This window comes from Suncus etruscus, chromosome 12 (genome assembly GCF_024139225.1).
Source record: "Suncus etruscus isolate mSunEtr1 chromosome 12, mSunEtr1.pri.cur, whole genome shotgun sequence".
Lineage (NCBI taxonomy): Eukaryota > Metazoa > Chordata > Mammalia > Eulipotyphla > Soricidae > Suncus > Suncus etruscus.
Window position 1 is genome coordinate 41241000 of NC_064859.1, and position 19110 is coordinate 41260109.

Below are 19110 nucleotides of genomic sequence, written 5' to 3' on the forward strand. Positions count from 1 at the left end.
CTCTTCTCTCCTCTTCACTTCCCCTTTTTACCCTCTCCTCCCCTCTTCTTTCTTCTGTTCTCCTTTGTTTTTATGGTGCAAGGCTAGTGCTCTTCCCTTAAATTATATCCCTGGTCCCATAGAGAGGTCAAAGAACTTGTCTTCCATGAGTCCAAAGCCACTTACATACCTGACAATGGTTCCATTAGCAGCCAGGAGTGAGTACAGACCCTGGAACTGCCTTGAACACCACATGATGTGCCCAGGTCTTCCCCTGCAGATAGTAAAGGTTTTTGTGCAAGAAGCCAGTTTTCAGTCCCCTGTGCTGACTTGGTTTGAACAGGAGAGGAGAAAGCTCAAGGTCAGAACCCTGCTGGGAGGTTGGAGGTCCAAACAATCCTGCAAGGTCACCCAGAGCTGGCCCCAATGGCTTTCCTTCACTGAGTGCCCTTCCTGGCACCACTGACCAAGACCCTGTTTTTGGCTGCTGTGTAGATGAACGTTGTATAACTGGTTTTGATTTTCCCTCTGTCCCTCAAAGTGACCCTCTCAGCCTTCTAGAACCCGCCCAGAAGCAGGACTTTCCTGGACTTTCTGTTTCCTTTTAGCTGACTTGCGTAAACTGGATTTGACCTGTTTTTTTTCTAACTGCCTCTGTCCAATCTCAAGCATCTTGGCCTGTTCGCGTTTCTGGTTGTTTTGCTCTTGCTAAATCTGATGAGTCTATTCTGTTCTGCTTACTATGCTCTGCTGTTGTTTCTGGCTCAGGCTTCCCAGACCTTTTGCTTACAGCTGCTACTGCGAAGGAGCTAGAGGGTTCCATGGGTCCCCTTGGAATTTGAAAGGTTTCCTCACCCAGAATCAGTATGACGGGTGGAAATCTTGCTCATTTGGAAATGGTGAGGAAGTGAACTATCGTTCATTATGTGGGAAGTAAACGAAAATTCCCCCAAAGGGGAAGTCCTAGAGCTGGGGCTAAACCAAGGTGCCAAGGTTCTGTCCCTTCTTTTGGGGGAGAGGCAGCCTGGGCCACCACTCAGGCAGCAGGGCCAACTACAGGCCGCTCCTTGCTCCCCTGGCAGACTGCACCCCTGCCCAGTGTCTGCCAGCCAGGCAGGAGGATGTGCATTGAGGAGCAGAGACTTGTGTTTGTTATAGTGGGGGACAGCTCTGTGTTCTCAGGTGCTCAGGGATAAACTACCCAGACTCCTTTGAGCCCATTCCAGCTCTGCACTTCTACAGAGCACCTGGGCAAGGTTTTGGGTTGCATCTTCTAGATCTTTGTGTTGTGCCCTGTGCTAATAGAGTTGATGAACAAGTTTCACCGCTTAGCTCCTGCTGCTCTAAGGTGGAGAGGGGAGGTGGAGAGGGCAGGGGGCAGGCTCTCTCTGCCCTCCTGTGTCCCCTCCCCAAGCACAAGTGGCCCCAGAGCTTTCCCATCCCCCACTCCCACTTCTTTTCTCCCCTCACCCACACTTTGGGATGGCCTTGCCCCATGGTGGTGGAGGAACATTGGGCAGGCTAAGAGCAGGGGGACTGAGAGGAAACAGACTAACTTTGAGGAACAGAAAACTGATATTCAGGACTAACAGATATTGATTTCTCTGTGGCGAGTCACCACGACTCCTTTCTCTTGACTTTAGTACTAGGAACTTCAGAGGTCTTTGAAACAAACCTCTAAGTGGAAGCACGGAGCTGAACTGAGGGGTTCTGTTAGAGGCCTGGCTGCACACCTTCATGCCTCCAGGGCCCATGCCTCATGCCTCACAGCTGTGTTGGGGGCTCAGGAATTTAGGCTGAAGACCTGAGTATAGACTGGTGTCAAGAGACAGGGTGATTCAGGGTGGCTTGGTTTCTTCTGGCAGCCCCATCTTCCTGAGGCTCTCTGGAATCTTCACCCACATGGGTGCCTGCTCCTGCCCTTCCACCCCACTGCGATGCTTTCACCGCCCCCCATGGCTCTGATTTTCATCCCACTCACCCCCGTACCCCACCCCCCTCACCCACTCACCCGTACCCCACTCCCACTCCCACCCCTCTTACTAAGGAAAAGCTGCTCCTTGGTACCTTCACATCCCTTCAGTGGGTCCTTATTCCCTTGGCTTATCCCCATGCCTTATCCCCATGGCTTTTCGTTGCCATTTAGACCCCACAGGCCTGTGTTTCCCAGAACCCTACCTTTCACCCTGATTAGTCCTTAGCTCCTGCTGCTCCTTCCTATAGTGCCTGGCCTATGGTTTCCTGCCCATGGATTTCTGTGGGCAAGGCAGTCTATTCACTTGACCTATGAATTTATTTGTATGCTGCTTCAACACAAACAGATTGGAGAGAGAATACAGTGGGTAGGGCACTTGCCTCACATATGACCAACCCAGTTCAATCCCTGGCACCTACTTGTGATCCACTGGGTGTGGCCCAAAAACTTGGCACCCTACTTGATCTCCAAACTCCATGAGGAGTGAGTCTTGAGCACAAAGCCAGCTAAGGACTAATCAGGGTGAAAGGTAGTGTTCTGGGAAACACAGGCCTGTGGGGTCTAAATGGCAACAAAAAAGCACTGAGCACCTTTGGATATGTCACCATTTCACACACACACACACACACACACACACACACACACACACACACACACAAACTCCCACATAAACAGCCATCTTGAGGACAAGTCATGGTCTTTCTGGGGTCACCAGAAATGTAACACAGTCAATGCCATGGTAGGAAGGTTGCCTTGTATGTGAGGTCTGGGCTGGAAATAAAGGAAGAAAATAGCTTTTGGTACAATTTTAGTTGGGGAGGGGGAGGGCAACATTCATCAGTGCTCAGATCCTACTTGTGGCTCTGTGCTCACTTCATGGCAGTGCTCCAGGAGCCATAAGGAAACTGCCTACTGCATTCAAAGCCTGTGCTCCAGTCCTTTCTCACCTTGTCCTCAGAGTAGGCATGACCAGTCCCACTGCTCCCAGCCACATACCAGGTATGTCCTTACTTGCTGTCCTCTCTTGGAGGACATGGCCTGCCACTCACAGCCTTTGTTCTTCTGCTCACATTTTCCTGTCCCTTTTCCCTAGTCTTTACCAAAACACTATAGTGGCAGAAACACATATATCCTGGGAAATGGGACAGCCAGAGGCAGGGCTGAGTGCCTGCAACCTGGCATTGCAGCTCTCTGTAGCCCTCAGCTCTGTTCTCAGGCTAGCTACCCTACCTTACTGCCCCACCACCCCTGCCCAGGACTTCCAGGCTGGTTGGCTTGCACAGTCCACCCACTCTCCTAGTAGCCATTCACGTAGTTAAGCATTAATGGCCCACCAGTCCTATAGTCTCCCCTGGAGTCCAGGCTGTTTTGTCTGGGAAAATGGATATCACCTGGGACACTGACAACAGAAGAAGGAGGACTCTGCATTCCCAAAAACCTGACATGTATCATGGCCTCCTCTGGGTCTTTAGCCACAAGCTATGGGCATAGGCTCTGATCCTCATGAGAAAGGATATTCCATACCAGGACACAGACTTGAGAATGAGGGAGTGAGCCATTGCTTTGAAATAGGAACCAGTGCTGAAAAGTTTGCATTCAATGAGTCCTCTTTGACCCCTGCCAGTGCCTAGCATCCCACTGGAGACAAGATGCTCCCAACATGGATTCTGAACACATATATCCCTTTAGAGCAGCAGAGCTGAGTTTCCGGCCCGGATCCACCCAGGTCATAGACTCGACCTTGCTGGAGGAGCAGGAAGAGCCTGCTCCACATCCCCCTCTGTGCATGTCCTCTCCTACCCCCAACTGCCATGGCCAGCAGGAAGCCAGAAAGGAAGAGTGAGCTGGATAGGGGCACTCAGGTGAGGATAGCCACCAGTAGAACTAGGAATTGGTCAGATGCTGCCGTGCAGCTATTCCATGGAAAGAGCACTTAGCCCAGGGACTGGAGTGATAACATAGTGGGTAGGGTGTTTTCCTTGCAGGCTAATTAATGATTTGGGTTTGATCCTCGGCATCACCTACATCCCTCCCCCAGCCTGTGTGATTTCTGAGCAAAGAGCCAGGAGTAATGAGTAACTTCTCAGCACTGCTGGGTATGACCCCCAAAAATAAATAAATAAATAAATAAATAAATAAAGCAAAAGATGGGGCAGAGCAATAGCACAGCAGTAGGGCATTTGCCTTGCATGCAGCTGACCCAGGTTCGATCCCCAGCATCCCGTATGGTCCCCCACACCAGGAGCGATTTCTGAGTGCATAGCCAGGAGTAATCACTGAGCATCACTGGATGTGCCTCCTCACCCCCAAAAAAGAGCAAAAGAGTTGTTGGCCTTTCTGCTTTTGTTCCAGCTCCTTCTCTTTCCCAGTGGCCCCTCTGTGCCTTGGTCTTCCAGACCCCCAAGCTCATTCTGAGGTCCAGGGGCCAGAGCTGCAGGTTTGGAGAGAGAATCCTATAGCCTTCTCAGTGCATTCAGGGTCTTGACTCTCCATGCCCACTTTCTCTGGAACCTCAGTGGGCCCTCAAAGAAGGCTGCTGCATGCATCTGGGTCCCCCACATTTTCTACCTCTCCATATACTGGGACAGTGCTGGAAATAAGCTGTTCCTGTATAGATGCTGCCAGCCGAACTCCTTATTTCTACCCTGATCACTTTATTGTTCCCCATACTTGTGTCAGCCACCCCCTTGCCCAAACAGGCTCTGCGCATCCTTCCCAGGCTGAATATGACTGGCCTGCCTATGACGTCTGTCCCTTGGCCTCCCTGCCCTGTGCCCTCAGGGACCCCGTCATGTCACTGCTCATTTCCTAGTGTTTTGCTAAAGTATCCTTTCATTTCCTCCTTCCCAGGAAGGGTGTTAATCTGTTCCACCATGTCAACCTTTCTTCAGGCACAGCATTTGGAGTGGGTGCGGGAGGGGTAGGGTCATACACTGTGCACTTAAGAGCTGGAAGAAGTGGCATTCTGTAGGTGCCACACTCCCGGATGGATCAAACGGGGTTCACCCTGAGAAGGGCATTTCTGGTTATGCTGGATTGGGTTCCAGAGAAATCACTGCCTGATGAACTTTGTCTCTTTTTTTATTATTGTTTTTTGGGTCACATCCCGGGAGCCCTCGGGGGTTACTCCTGGCTCTGTGCTCAGAAGTTACTCCTGGCAGGCTCAGGGGACCATATGGGATATCGGGGGTTGAACCTGGATCAGCAACATGCAAAGCAAATGTCATATCTGCTGTGTTATTGCTCCGGCTGGCCCCCCCTTTATCTCATTTTTGTTGATGTTTTGTTTTGTTGGAGGGAGGCACTCCCTGCAGCATTTGGGGCTTATTCCTAACTGCACTCTGATGGTATCATTCCTGGCGGGCTCAGGCAACTGTGTGTGGTGCTAGGGATCTAACCTGGCTCAGCCTTGTGCAAGGCAAGTGCCCTACCTGCTGTGCTGTCTCTCCAACCCTGAGCTTTGGCTCGGTGTGCTCTGGGCTGAGGCACCTAGTTATGATCTGCAAGTAGCCCTCACTCAGGCTGTTCATGACTCATCATCATTGTTGTTATTTAGTTAGCCTGGACTACAGTGCCAATATGTGCCTTTGGGGCTCAAACTTTGGGCCTGCTGACCTTCCTGCATTGCTATTGGGTTTGTCTCCAATGTCAAATGCCCTTACACACACACAACTTACATAAGTACCTAAAAATTCTTATTTTTGACTCATAAATTCTTACATATACACATAAATAAACAAAGCCTTACACACAAACTCTTACACATATGTATTTGTATAGACTCACACGTAAATACACACAGGTTCACACACATATACTCACAGATATGGTTAAGCATACTCATTCACACACACACACACACACACACACACACACACACACTCATACATACCCCTTTGTCCAGTTAGATGGTGATCTCAGACAAAGCAACTTTCTGAGGACTCTGGAAAGTAGTGCTATCTAATTTGTTTTGGTTTCTGGGACCCCATCTGGCAGTTCTCAGGTGCTACTCCTGGTTCAGTGCTCTGGGGTTGTTCAACATTGCTCAGGGCCCCACGTGTGCTGGGGATTGGAAATGGCCCTCCCTCGTGCAACTCATGTGCTAAATTTCATGTTACAAAAGAAAAAGAAGCCTGGGGCCCGGAGAGATAGCACAGTAGCGTTTGCCTTGCAAGCAGCCGATCCAGGACCAAAGGTGGTTGGTTCGAATCCCGGTGTCCCATATGGTCCCCCGTGCCTGCCAGGAACTATTTCTGAGCAGACAGCCAGGAGTAACCCCTGAGCACAGCCGGGTGTGGCCCAAAAACAAAAACAAAAACAAAAAGAAGCCTGAACACCCCATTTCTCTCACCTTGGGTTTGGCACTGCCATTGAAGCTAACACATCCCTAGCCCTTCCTAGACCAGACTGGTACTGGGATGTGCAGTCAACAGAGCCAGACAAGAGGAGAAGACACCATAGCAGATTTCCCCTCCCAGTCAGCAAGCCAGGCTGGACTTGGAAGCCCTTGAGATCGTGCTGAGTGAATGCAGATCCTGGAGACCAGGAGCAAGGAGAGGAACAAACAGAGGCAGCTGATCTGAGGGGTTTGAGGGTAGCATGGACTTTGGGTCCTATGACCTATCTTATCAGCAGTGTTCCTGATCCCAGCATCTGGTCCAGAGAATGGCTGTACTTGGTCCCACAGAGCTTCTGCCTTTGGCTAGGTCTGTTCACCCCTCCTCCCCTACTATATATATCCCTGCCTCAAGAGTCTAGGAAAAAGCTAGCTGTGAACTGGGGAAAGCTGGACTCAGTTTGAGGTCCCCATGAGAGGTGAGAGGCTGCATTTGGACCCATTTGAGCCTTATGAAGGGCTTCTTGGGACCCCTTTCCCTCTCCCTTCTGCCTTTATTTTGAGCAAAAAATCTAGGTCACACCCTTGGCATTAGCTGGAGGGGAATTTTCTAAAACATTTCCTGGGAACTGTCCACTCCTTATCTGTCTCATCTTACAAAAGAAGCTTCACAGAGCACTGGATTGGGGGTTCCCAGCTCCGGGGCCCCATCACCCCCCTCCCTGCTCATAAGTGACAAGCCCATCACTTCTTTTTGATCTTGAGGGAAGGTGGCGTACTCTTTAGGGGTCTGAGGTTCTGGGCTAGGAAGGAGATTCAGGCTCAGAACTTCCCACAGCTTCCCGGAGCTCCAGGACGTGGATGCTGCAGGCCCTGCTGGCAGCAACCAAGGCACAGTTCTATCCTGTCAGCGTTGGGTTCAGGCATGTCCCAGTCACCATGCTCACTCAGTCTTCCTCTCCCCAAACTGCTGACAGACTTCCTGGTCCCCTCTCCCATGGGAGTGCCCATTCTCCACTCATATCCTACTAGGGAGACAGGGGTGGTCTGTGTAGACCATGGCCCAATCCTCCTTAATCCCCCCATCCACATTCCTTGAGGAGAGAGACATGGGGAGAGGAAGGCTACGTCACAGTAGCCATGCAGAAATGGGACCCACAGGGGCAACCTACTTCAGCCTCAGCCTCCCTCTACACTTGAAAGGGAGTGAATATGGAACCTGAGGTGTCAGGGTGACAGTGAACAGGATGGGGCTTGCTGAGTTCAGGGGCTGGTCACAGAGCAGGAAGCTTAGCACACCTGGCTGTTAGGAGGTTTCCCTCCCCTCTGTCTGCATCTCCTGCTAGATCCACTTAAGTTTGCTTCTGCATCCTCAGGTAAAGCAGGATAAGAGTGGGGAAGAGGGTAGGCCAGGTGAGGGCTAGGGTCCCAGCAGACCTTACAGCACCTGGTTGTCTCCTTAGTCAGGTCAGAGAGAACTTAATTTGTGTGTGGGGCCACACCTGTTGTGCTCAGACAACCGTATTAGATGCCATGATCTAATCTGGGTTTGCTTATATGCAAGGTAAGTGCCCCAAGCACTGTACTCTGCTCTGGCCTGGGTCAGAGCAGATTTAGAGAAAACCTTGTTTTCCCTTTTACTGAGTCCTGGGTGCCCCTACCCCAAGAGGGGCTTTACAGACGTGTGAAGTGCATATCTGACCCTTTTCCTGAGGTTAGAGCCGTTTTCCTTAGAGGCCTCCCCTCAAGAAGGCCTGGTGCCAGGGTCACCCTCCTGTTGGAGGAAATACTACACCCTGGCCTCCTTCCAGGGAAAGTCTCTGTATTAAGTGTGACTACCAGGGCTTTTCTCAGAACTACCTTTCCTTAATACCAGTCTCCACTTCCCGCTCACCACATCACAGAACACGCATCAGTGTTCATACACACACACACACACACACACACACAACCCCCAAACACCCTACACATATACCACCCCTCACACCCTACACACACACACACACACACACACACACACACACACACACACACACACACACACACACACACACACACACACACACACCCTGCACTTTCCCAGTTCCAGTTTTCCCGGGATTTTCCCTCCAGGTTCAATTATGGGAATCAGCATAAACAAAGTTGTGAAACTTCATATCCACAGTCTACAGTTTTTTCTCCCAGTAAAGCCCTGTGGTAGATTTCCTACGTTGTTCTTCAGATCTTGACTGACATTCACTCTCTCACACTCTCTCCCTTCCTCTCTCCCCCCTTTCCCTCCCTCTCCCTCCCTCCTCCTTCCTCTCTTTCTCTCTCTCTCTCTTTCTCTCTCTCTCTCTCTCTCTCTCTCTCTCTCTCTCTCTCTCTCTCTCTCTCTCTCTCTCTCTCTCTCCTGTCTTCTTCCTTCTCCTCTCTCTCCTTCTCCTCTCTCTCTTCTCTCTCCTCCTCCCTACCCAGTTCTGCTGGGGATAGAGGGTCAGGAAACTGTGGGGGTGCAGGGTTTCAGGCTGACTATGGATTAGTCCTTTCTTGCTTCTTCTGGTTACACAGTGCAGGGGCCTAGGAAAGTACAGAAGGTGTCACAGAAGCCTGAGCACTTGGGGGTGAAGGCATCCTTTCTCTCTTCTGGGCTTTGCCCCACCCCTTCCAGGCCATCTCCTCGCACTTCCTCGCCTCCCAACTGGCCCTTTCCTCTGCCAGCCTGAGATCAAGCCTTGGCTCTTTGGCTCAGGAGATCTGGCTCAGAGGTCTGCTGAGGTCCAGGGGCTCTGTGAGGCCTGGCCTTCTCCCCAATCCAGTCAGGATCAGTTAGTGATCATTGGCATCATGTCTTACTTTTGGTTTTTGATTTTTGGGCCACACCTGGCAGCGATCAGGAGTTACTCCTGGCTCTGCACTCAGAAACCGCTCCTGGCAGGTTCAGAGATGCTGGGAATTGAACCCAGGTTCGTCCTGGGTCTGTAGCATACAAGGCAAATGCCCTACCACTGTGCTATCTCTCTGCCCCTCCCCCACCCAGCATCACCTCATTTTAAATTATTGGATTTGTTTTTCGGGCCACACCCTATGATGCTCAGGGGTTACTCCTGGCTATGCACTCAGAAATGGCTCCTGGCAGGGCAGAGAGATAGCATGGAGGTTGGGCATTTGCCTTACATGTAGAAGGATGGTGGTTTGAATCCCGGCATCCCATATGGTCCCCCGAGCCTGCACAGCAGTAGGGTGTTTGCCTTGCATGTAGCTGACCCAGAACTAACCTGGGTTCGATCCCCAGTGTCCCATGTGGTTCCTTGAGCCAGGAGTGGTTTCTGAGTGCAGGCCAGGAGTAACCCCCAAGCATCACCGGGTGTATCCCAGGAGTAACCCCTGAGCACCAAGAACCTTGGGGCTGAAGAGATAGCATGGAGGTAGGGCGTTTGCCTTTCATGCAGAAGGATGGTGGTTCCAATCCCGGCATCCCATATGGTCCCCGGGCGATTTCTGAGCGCAGAGCCAGAGTAAGCTGCCCGGTGTGACCAAAACAAAAAACAAACAAAACAAAACAAAACAAAACAAAAAGAATGGGGAGGAGGGCGGTCAGACATCTGGCTTCCGATTTCGTCCTTGATTCTGGAGACTAGCTCTTGCCAGGTATAGGGTTTTTCTCCCCTGGACTTCAGTCTTTCCCTGGGCACCAGTCTAGGTGGACTCTATAGGGGTCAACAGGCTTTCCCCCATCTCTCCCTACACTAATGGGAATGCACTCTGGGAGGAGGGCAGGCTGTTCTAGCACTGGTTTATATTGGGACAGTCAGTGGAAATTTTTTCTCTTTGTTTTCATATTGATAGTATTTTGTGCATATATTCTATATATCCATAATATCCATCTTGTATTGGGACCTTGATACTGCCCTACAAAGCTCATTTCTAATATTTTACTGCCTCAGTCCCAACCCTTACTTCCCCCCATCCTCCCATGTAGGTGCAGCTAATGACATGAAGCTCACCACATAGAGTGATAAGTGCAGTTAGAGAAATAACTACACTAAAAACTATCATAACAGTGTGAATGAATGAGGGAAAAAGAAAGCCTGTCTCGAGTACAGGTGTGGGTGGGGTGGGGAGTAGGTAGATCTGGGAAATTGGTGGTGGGAATCCTGCACTGGTGAAGGGGGGTGTTCTTTACATGACTGTAATCATACAACTACAATTATATTTGTAATCACGGTGTTTAAATAAAGATAATTAAAAAAAAAAAAAGAACCTTGTGTAATCTTTCTGACCCTTAGCATTATCTTACACTTCTTTCACAGTATTCTAATTGCAGGAAGAAAGCACATTATAGAGAAGTAGTTTGTTCTTTTTAAAAGACAGTGCTTGGGGGCCAGAGCAATAGCACAGCAGGAATAGTGTTTGCCTTGCATGCAGCAGACCCAGGTTCAATCCCTGATATCCCATATGGTCCTCTGAGCCTACCAAGAGCAATTTCTGAGTCAAGAGCCAGGAATAACCCCTGAGCACCACAGGGTGTACTTCCAAAACAAAAAACAAACAAAGACTGTCTAGGACTTTTCTAGAAAGTGATATTTTCTTTTCTTTTCTTTTCTTTTTTTAATTTTTGGTTTTTGGGGCCACACCCGTTTGAAGCTCAGGGGTTACTCCTGGCTAAGCACTCAGAAACTGCCCCTAGCTTGGGGAGACCATATGGGATGCAGGGGGATCAAATCGAGGTCCTTCCTCGGCTAGCGCTTAAAAGGCAGACACCTTACTTCTAGCGCCACCTCTCCGGCCCCAAGAAAGTGCTATTTTCTGGCCAGAGCAATTGTACAACAGTTTGGACACTGGCCTTGCATTCAGGTGACTTGGGTTCACTCCTGCCAAGAGTAATCCCTGAGTGCAGTGCCAGGAGTAAGGCCTGAACACAGCCAGGTGTGAACCGAAAAACAAACCAACAAAGTGATATTTAGCCTCTAATAAGTTGTGTCTCAAAAATGGCACAGTACCCTGTTCCCAAAGGTGTGCACAGTCTCCTTCCACTCCAATTTAGAGCTGTCCTGGCACCCCTATTGTTCACTACCGAGCCCTACCCTGCTAGCCCTATTTCTGGCCTATGCCCCTCAATTCTGTTTGGCATCTCTACCCTACCCTGTCCCTGATGTCTCGTGTTTTTTTTTTGTGTGTGTGTGTGTGTGTTTTTTTTTTTTTTTGGGTCACACCCGGCAGTGCTCAGGGGTTATTCCTGGCTCCATGCTCAGAAATTGCTCCTGGCAGGCACGGGGGACCATATGGGACGCCGGGATTTGAACTGATGACCTCCTGCATGAAAGGCAAATGCCTTAACTCCATGCTATCTCTCCGGCCCCCGTGTTTTTTTTTTTTGTTTTTAATTTGTGTAAAAATGTTTGCCAGTGTCGTCTTTATCTCAGACCCTAAATTCTTTGGAGGCCTTGCTTCTCTGAAGGCCCCAAACACATGCCCAGAGCCACAGACAGGCTCTTTCTCCTTAGTCCAAGGAGAAGCCGGGGTCCAGTGTAGCTGCCCATATGTGGCCTTTGTACAAGCTTTGTGGCCTGGCCATGACTTAGAGTGCTCAGTGTCTGACACACAGGCCTCAGCCTGCTTTTCGAAGGAGCTGTTTCCCTGGCTGCCAGTTGGCAAGAGTTGCCAATGCTGTCATGTCCCTTAGGTTCCCCTTTCTGAGAACAGCCAGAGAGCTTAGCCTTCCTTGACCTGGTGCAGTACTTATCCCAGGGCTGGGAGCGTAGGGCCCTTCTGTCCCCTTTGCTGCATCTCTGCCCACCATTTCTGTGCTGGCTGCCCCATGCCTTTAGAATCTTTTGTCCTTGAGCTTTTGCACCTGACATTTGAGTTCAAGTCACTTTTTCTGTTTTAATTGATTTGGTTTTGGGGGGTCATACCCAGTGGTGCTCAGTCCTGGCTCTCTGCTCAGGGGTCACTCATCGAAGTGCTCAGGGGACCCTGAGGTGGGGATTGAAACAGGATTGGCCACATTCAAAACAAATGCCTTAACCCTTGTACTCTTTCTCTAGCCAGTTCATTAAGTCAGATGCCCTCAACAAAGGCTTCGATCTCTGCTCTTCAGAGCCTCCTGGATCTGTGCAGAGATTGGCCGTTTCTGGGGCACCATGTGGCACCATGTGTACCCCTTAAGATGGGCATGCACACCACCCCTCTTGACTGGAGGTCTTCAGTGCCTCCTTATTTCCCTTCTCCAAAGTGATGATGTCTGAGAGGGCTGGGAGCCCCACAATCCTGCAGAAAGAATCTGCCTCTCACCTTTTCTCTCAGGGACGCTGGTGGGAGACATGTGCTAGCTGCACCTGTTTGCCTGCCTGCTTCCATCCATGTGGGGTAACTCAGGACAGACAGGCACATCCCTCCTCCTGAGCAGTAGCAGGGCACCCGCTGGCATAGCCTCCTGTCACAAACAGTGGCATCTGGTTATACCACACACGCCATCACTGCCCAGAGCTCAGTGCGTCTCAACAGGACTAGCCAGGGTGGGGTCAGCTGCCAGGACATCACTCCCAGTAGTGGATGAGAGCCCCAGCAACAACACCGGAGGACCCTGCTTGTGCCCAGGCCAGGACCTCTGGGGGTGAGAGAGTAGTGCTTTTTTCTGAAGGGGGGAGACCCACACCACAGCAGGAGAGTGATGAGAGGGACCCATGGCCTCCCCACACTGGTCACCTTGTCTTCACTGCAGGCCTGCTACCTGTGCCACAGCCTGCTGACACTGGCCAGAGTGGTAGTCAGCTGCCAGGATAACACTGATGAACAGTGGGTGAATTCCCAGCCGGGTAGGTGTTTGTGTGTGTGTGTGTGTTTGTGTGTGTGTGTCTGTGTGTGTGTCTGTGTCTAACTCTGTCAAGAGTGTGTGTCTAACTCTAACAGGAGTTCTCAGCCAGGGTGTGTGTATTTGTCTAACTCTGCCAGAAATTGTAGCCCAGAGAGGTAAAGGGGCTAAGGAGGAAGCAGACAGAAGTGTCCCACGACTTCCACTATAGCCCATCCAGCCTTCCCTGCCCTGCCCAGCTTCTTCAGGGGACTCAGCTATTATCCCCGCCTCCTATGCAGGATGAGCTGCAGCTGCTGTGCATGCAGCTTGACCACCGTATCAGCACCCACACCCGGGAGAACCCCCAGGCCATGCATCGCACGGAACTCAAGGATCTACATCTGCTGGCAGGAGCTGTTGGCACTCTGCCAGACTTAGGTGATGCCCCCACGCCTGGGGGAGGGAAAATTGCTGCCCAGAGCTGTAGGCCCACCCCAACTGAAACTACTGAGCTGGGGGGAGATGCCATGCCAGGGTGAACTCCTAGGTCCTCAAGGAAGAAACTCAGTGGGGAGAGGTGATCAGTGGCACAGAAAAGATAATTTCAGGGTAAATGCAAAGAAAAAATCTCCTGAGAGGGAAGAGCTGGGAAGTTTATGAATAGTAGCACCAGGTAGGGTACACAAGCTCCCTGCTGGGTCCATCAGACCACTGGTCCTGTGACCCTGTCCACCCACCTCAGCTAAGGGCTCTTAGCTGCTTAGCTGCTCTGAGCTACACTGGTGCCCAAGCTGCTACTGTAGCATCCATCCTCTTCACATGCACTGGCAACTGGCATTTATTGAGTAAAATCCCTTTGCCACACAAGTTCACAAGCCTCTCTGAGATTACCTTTGATGGTTCTGTTTCACAGAGGCACTACTCAGAGAGGTATAAGAGCTTGTCCTGTCACTTAGGCTGCATGCAAATGTCAAAACCAGGTCCAAAGCCGACTCCTAGGCATGCTGACTGAGGCACACACAATTCTGCCCTGCCCGACAGCTGCCTCCTGGCCTCCAGCCCTCCAACACACAGCACCAACTGGGGTCCTCTTCCTCCTCCACCCTACACCACCCCCAGCTGAATGGGGAATAGCTGGGTCTAAGGAGATTTTTGCCCCTCTCCCCCTTCACAATGCCCCTCGGCTTTCCCTGCCTTCTTTTTGCTTGTCCTTTCCTTGTTGTAACCTCTGACATGGAGCTGACATAGTGGCCACAGGCTGTGGCTTGGAGCTCAGATTTCACAAGTCCCTGAGAAAGTCCTAGAGCCAACCTCATCCTCAATCCCCAAGGAACCAGATCACATTCCTCTCTTGCTGGAAATTCTTTATCAAGAAAAGAGGAAAAGTGATTCGTGGTCTAGTTGAGGGTCAGGCTCCACCTCCCTTATGGCCATCCCAGCCTGGTGAAAGCATGAGGAGATCTGGCAGAGCTGGGTGGGGAGGGGAGGGAGCTAGTATTCAAAAGCCTGTCTGTCTAGGAACCTGCAAGACACTGGGGTAATGGGAGCATGAGACAACGGGCCTCCTGAGACCAGACCATCATTCTGATTTTGTCCTCTGCCTCAGGCCCAGTACTTCAGCCCATTGAAAAGCACTTAATGGAGCAGGCATTGGCAGCCCTGCTTTAACTGGAGTAAACAAGGCTCAGCGGCCAGGAGGAAACACCAGAGGAAGAGACAGCAAGGTCTCCAGTGATGTGGATAATAGCTATGATGAGGTGCTGGGTCCACCTTGCTCACCACAGCTGAGGAATCCTTGTGCCTCTGCGCTCAGAGCTGCCTCCCACAGCCCTGTTCTGATGAGGCCCTGCTGTGCAAACTAAAGTCTCCTTTCCACATCACACATTGAGCCTCAGTTCTTATTCCTTTGCTCTCACCTCCAGACCCAACCCTGTCTGTCTGGAACCCAGTGTCCCAGCCAGAGCTGCCTATAAACCTCAGGTGGAGCAATCACTCAGGTCCCCCAGAGCTGTCAGGAACCCTAGAACTGTTTAGCCCAGACCTGGGACCACTCCCCACTCCCCGCCCCCGGCTGGGGAGGTGCCACAGAGCGGGCTAGATTCAGAGCTGTAATTACCCTTAATTCAGTTTATTGTTGAGCTCTGAAATCTACTCCAGGGTTTAGCAGTGGGGGTGGGGCTCTGAAGATAGTTGCTTTACAGCTTCTGCTCCCCCTTGGCCTGCCTGCTTTCCATTTCAAGGGCCCTGAAACCCTAATGGGGTGTCCATCATTATGCTCCCAGGAGATCCCTGCATGCCCCTTTCCTCTGTGCACTCCTTCAGTCTCCTAGTCCATTTCTGTTCTCTGGCCCCTCCTGACCTCTGGGTGTGGGAGGTGTGGGTCTTGGGGGGCCAGCAGAGGTGATGGGGGTGACAGGAAGATCTTCCCCCAGGATTTGAGCCTCTTTGGAGACTACTGAGCAGGATCATGCTCTTTCATGTCCTAAATTTAGATGGATTCCCCCAGAGAGATTCCCCCTAAAGTAAAGTACTTTCAGGCCAACCGATACTATTTATAAAAATAAAAGTGTCATTTCTTGAGTATGTTTCCTTTTGTTGTTTTTTTTTTGGGGGGGGGGGTCACACCTGCTGTATTCAGTGCTTCCCCTCAGAAATCATTCTTGATAGGCTTAGGGCACCATACGGGATGCTGGGTTGGTCCTGTGCAAGGCAAGTGCCATAAGTTGCTGTACTGTGACTTTGGCCTAAATTTCATTTATATTTTAGGGGGGAACTCACAACTGGCTTAGAAGCTACTCCTGGCTCAGTTTAGGGCATTTACTCATATAAGTATGTGTTCCTTTGAGCTATCTCCTTGGCCCTATTTATTTTGGTATTGAGGACTACTTCTGGAGGAGCTCAGGAGGCCATTTCTGACTTAAAAGCATGTGCTTCAACTCCTGGGGCAGTCTCCCTCCCCACTCCTTTCTGGACATGCTTTTAGAATAAGCTGCTCCCCTCACTGGATCCCCAGGATGCTGGGGTAGGAGACAGCTAGAATTTGGAGGGTCAGAGCACCAGGTGGTTGTCATGGTTGTCCTGGTTGTCATGCAGGATGGCACCATGCCTCGGTTTCTCTGCCAGGTGAGATGTGGAAGAAATGTTGGGCCATGCCGACTGCCCAGGTGGCTGGGCGGCAGTTCTGGTTTCCACTCCTGGCTCCTCTGGTTTCCATTCCTGGCCCTGTCACAGGCCCCTTGGCCAGGGAACCAAGGCATCAGGTAGGCCTTAGAGATGGCTCCGATAAAGAGTGGAGGCTGTTGAGCCAGCTCTCTTTGCCCTCCTTCAGTGCTGCCCCTACCCCAGCACTGTGCCTCCCTGACAGTTAACCTGCAGGCAGAGCATCAGTTTGCTCTGGAAACCTGGAAATCACCTTTGAAATTTCCCTCCTTTGTTCTCACTGCCAAGGGCAGAGAGGGAGTAGGAAGGCCCAAGAGGCTGAACCGGGAGTTTCCGCTTCTTGAAGCTTGGCTCTGAAAAGGGGTTGAGCTGTCATTTTGTGAGCGTGGGGACCCTTTCTCATCCTGACTCTTCCCCAGATCCCCAACACTTCAGCCCCAACAGAGAGAAAACAAGGAGAGAACCAAGCTGTAACCCAAGCAGAAGTGTACACTTCCAGGTCACCTAGTGGTGTCCACTGTGCCTGAGGTCAGCCAGGTAATGGGCCCTGACTAGAAGAATCTGCTGGGAGCTGACCAGAACCTTCCCAGACCTGGAAGGGACCCGTCTGAACAGTCTTCTGCAGGCCAGATGGCAGCTTCACCACTTGCCCTTTCCAGATCTTCAGCCCCTGGGAAAAGTCCGAGGGATATCCTGATTGAGGCCCCTGGAAACGCAGCATCCGGGGCTGTGATGACGGATGTTTTCCTGCTTCCTTGTGGGGGGGGGGGCAGGAAGGGAAGGGCTGCTCAGGTGGACGCCTTCGATAACTCACCCCAGGAGGAAGCAGGGGACAGCCTTTTCCTATGTCCCCGCTCACCCCTACAAGACCTACAGACCCATGAAGGGTGACATCCACTTTTCCCATTTACTGCTAGGGGCTTCACTGCAGCCCCCACTCCCTTGGAAGTCAGCTGAGCAGAGCTTAACCTGGTATAATGATCCAGCAAGGGAGATGACAACAGAAACATGCATGCAGGACACCTGGAGCCAGGAGTAGCACCCCCCTAGTACATGTGTTTTCCCCCACCCCCAAAGAGATGTCATAGGAGAACTGGATGGGTTAGTAGGAATCTCTAGTGAGGGGTGTTGCATACCATGACTTTGAGAGTGAGGGATAAAAGACCAATTCAACTAGTAATCTGAGTTACTAGTAGACCCTTTGATAATAGTGGTGAGGGGTTCTGCATATATTTCCTGGCTTAGTCTCTGAAGATTGAGCAAGCAGAAGGTGTAGAAGTGTCTGTCAAATGCCTTGGGATGGAGTATAATAGGTTGGGCCCTTGCTTTGCATTCATCTGACCCAGGTTTGACCTGGGCTTCTGACCCAGAAGCCCCTCAAGGTCCCCTAAATAACACCAGGAGTGTTCCCTGAGCACAGAGCCCTAAGTACCACTAGGTGTGACTAACCCTAGTGGGCTTTTTCCATAGACTATGTTCCATGGGCTCCAGGCAGGACTGGTTGTTTGCATTAGTCAATGTTTGTTTTTTTGTTTTATTTTGTTTTGTTTTTTTGAGCCACACCTGACAGTGCTCAAGGGTTACTCCTGGCTATCTGCTCAGAAATCGCTCCTGGCAGGCATGGGAGACCATATGGGATACTAGTATTCGAATCACCTTTGGTCCTGGGTCAGCCGCTTGCAAGGCAAATGCCCTACTGCTGTGATATCTCTCTGGCCCCAATCAGTGTTTCTCTCCTAATTTAAGATCCTTATTTAAGACTCTTCTACCTGCTGTGCATTTATTAAAAGTATGAATAATAAGCCAGAGAGATAGCACAGTGGTAGGGCATTTGTCTTGCATGCAGCCAATCCAGGAAAGAAGGTGGTTCAAATTCTGGAATCCCAAATGGTCCTCCATGCCTGCCAGGAGGATTTCTGAGCACAGAGCCAGGAGTAACCACTGAGCGCTGCTGGGTGTGACCCAAAAACAAAACAAAACAAAACAAAACAAAAGGATGAATAATAAGCAAGCAGTCTTGCAGGAAACTCTCCCCAGCTCACCCACCTGGGAGGAGGTTTGTTCTTGGAAGGAATCAAATTCTGCAGGAAATGACCAAGGTAGAAAAGGATAGGGAGCTGTGGCCTTGCCTTGCAGGAGGCTTGGGGAGAGGAGGGTTCCCAAAGTCTCAGTTGGTGCCCCCATGAGGTGCTGGCTGTCCTAGCCAGTGAAACCAAAGCACATTCTGAAACTTTCCACTGGAGCCATCTTGCAGGCAGAGCCAGAAGCTCAGGTCTCTGCTCCATAACCCTCATACTTAGAGGGACGGTGGGTGGAGGGAAAATAGCAGGAAAACGGAGGGTTTGGGGTTCTCACATTGTCAAGATACCCTGTGACTTTATGGAGGAAGCACGGAATAGTGAATCTTAGGAGCTGCTAGACAAGTGTGACCCGAGTGCCCTCACTCTAAGGCAGTGCTTCTCAATTATTTTCTGTCATGCCCCCTAGGAAGAAGAAAACATTTTTTCGCACCCCCCGCACGACTCTAAATAGTATCTTTATTAAAAAATAACTTTGGGGCCGATGTGGTGGCGCTAGAGGTAAGGTGTCTGCCTTGCCAGCGCTAGCCTAGGAGGGACCTCGTTCGATCCCCTGGCGTCCCATATGGTCCCCCAAGCCAGGAGCAACTTCTGAGCGCATAGCCAGGAGTAACCCCTGAGCATCACCGGTTGTGGCCCAAAAATATATACAATAATTTTATCAGAGGTGATGTTGGATTAATGGCTACAGTGAGCACGTTTTGCAATGCATACCTTTTCGAAGCGGGGTTTGAAGCAGGACACAGCAACTCTCAGCTCCAGAGACATACAGAGACAATAAACACGGGGCTTAGCTTGTTATGAC

The 19110-nt window shown here is 50.9% G+C and overlaps 1 protein-coding gene across 1 annotated transcript in view; it reads left to right on the forward strand.

Annotated features, from left to right (window-relative positions):
* Positions 1-17118, forward strand: part of FAM178B (family with sequence similarity 178 member B) — a 119311-nt gene extending 102193 nt beyond the window's left edge. Inside the window, 4 exon segments of the mRNA XM_049784593.1 lie at positions 12997-13074; positions 13368-13551; positions 16397-16454; positions 16887-17118. Of these exon segments, the coding sequence (XP_049640550.1) occupies positions 12997-13074; positions 13368-13551; positions 16397-16454; positions 16887-17118 (552 nt within the window).
* Positions 17119-19110: the final 1992 nt, after the last annotated feature.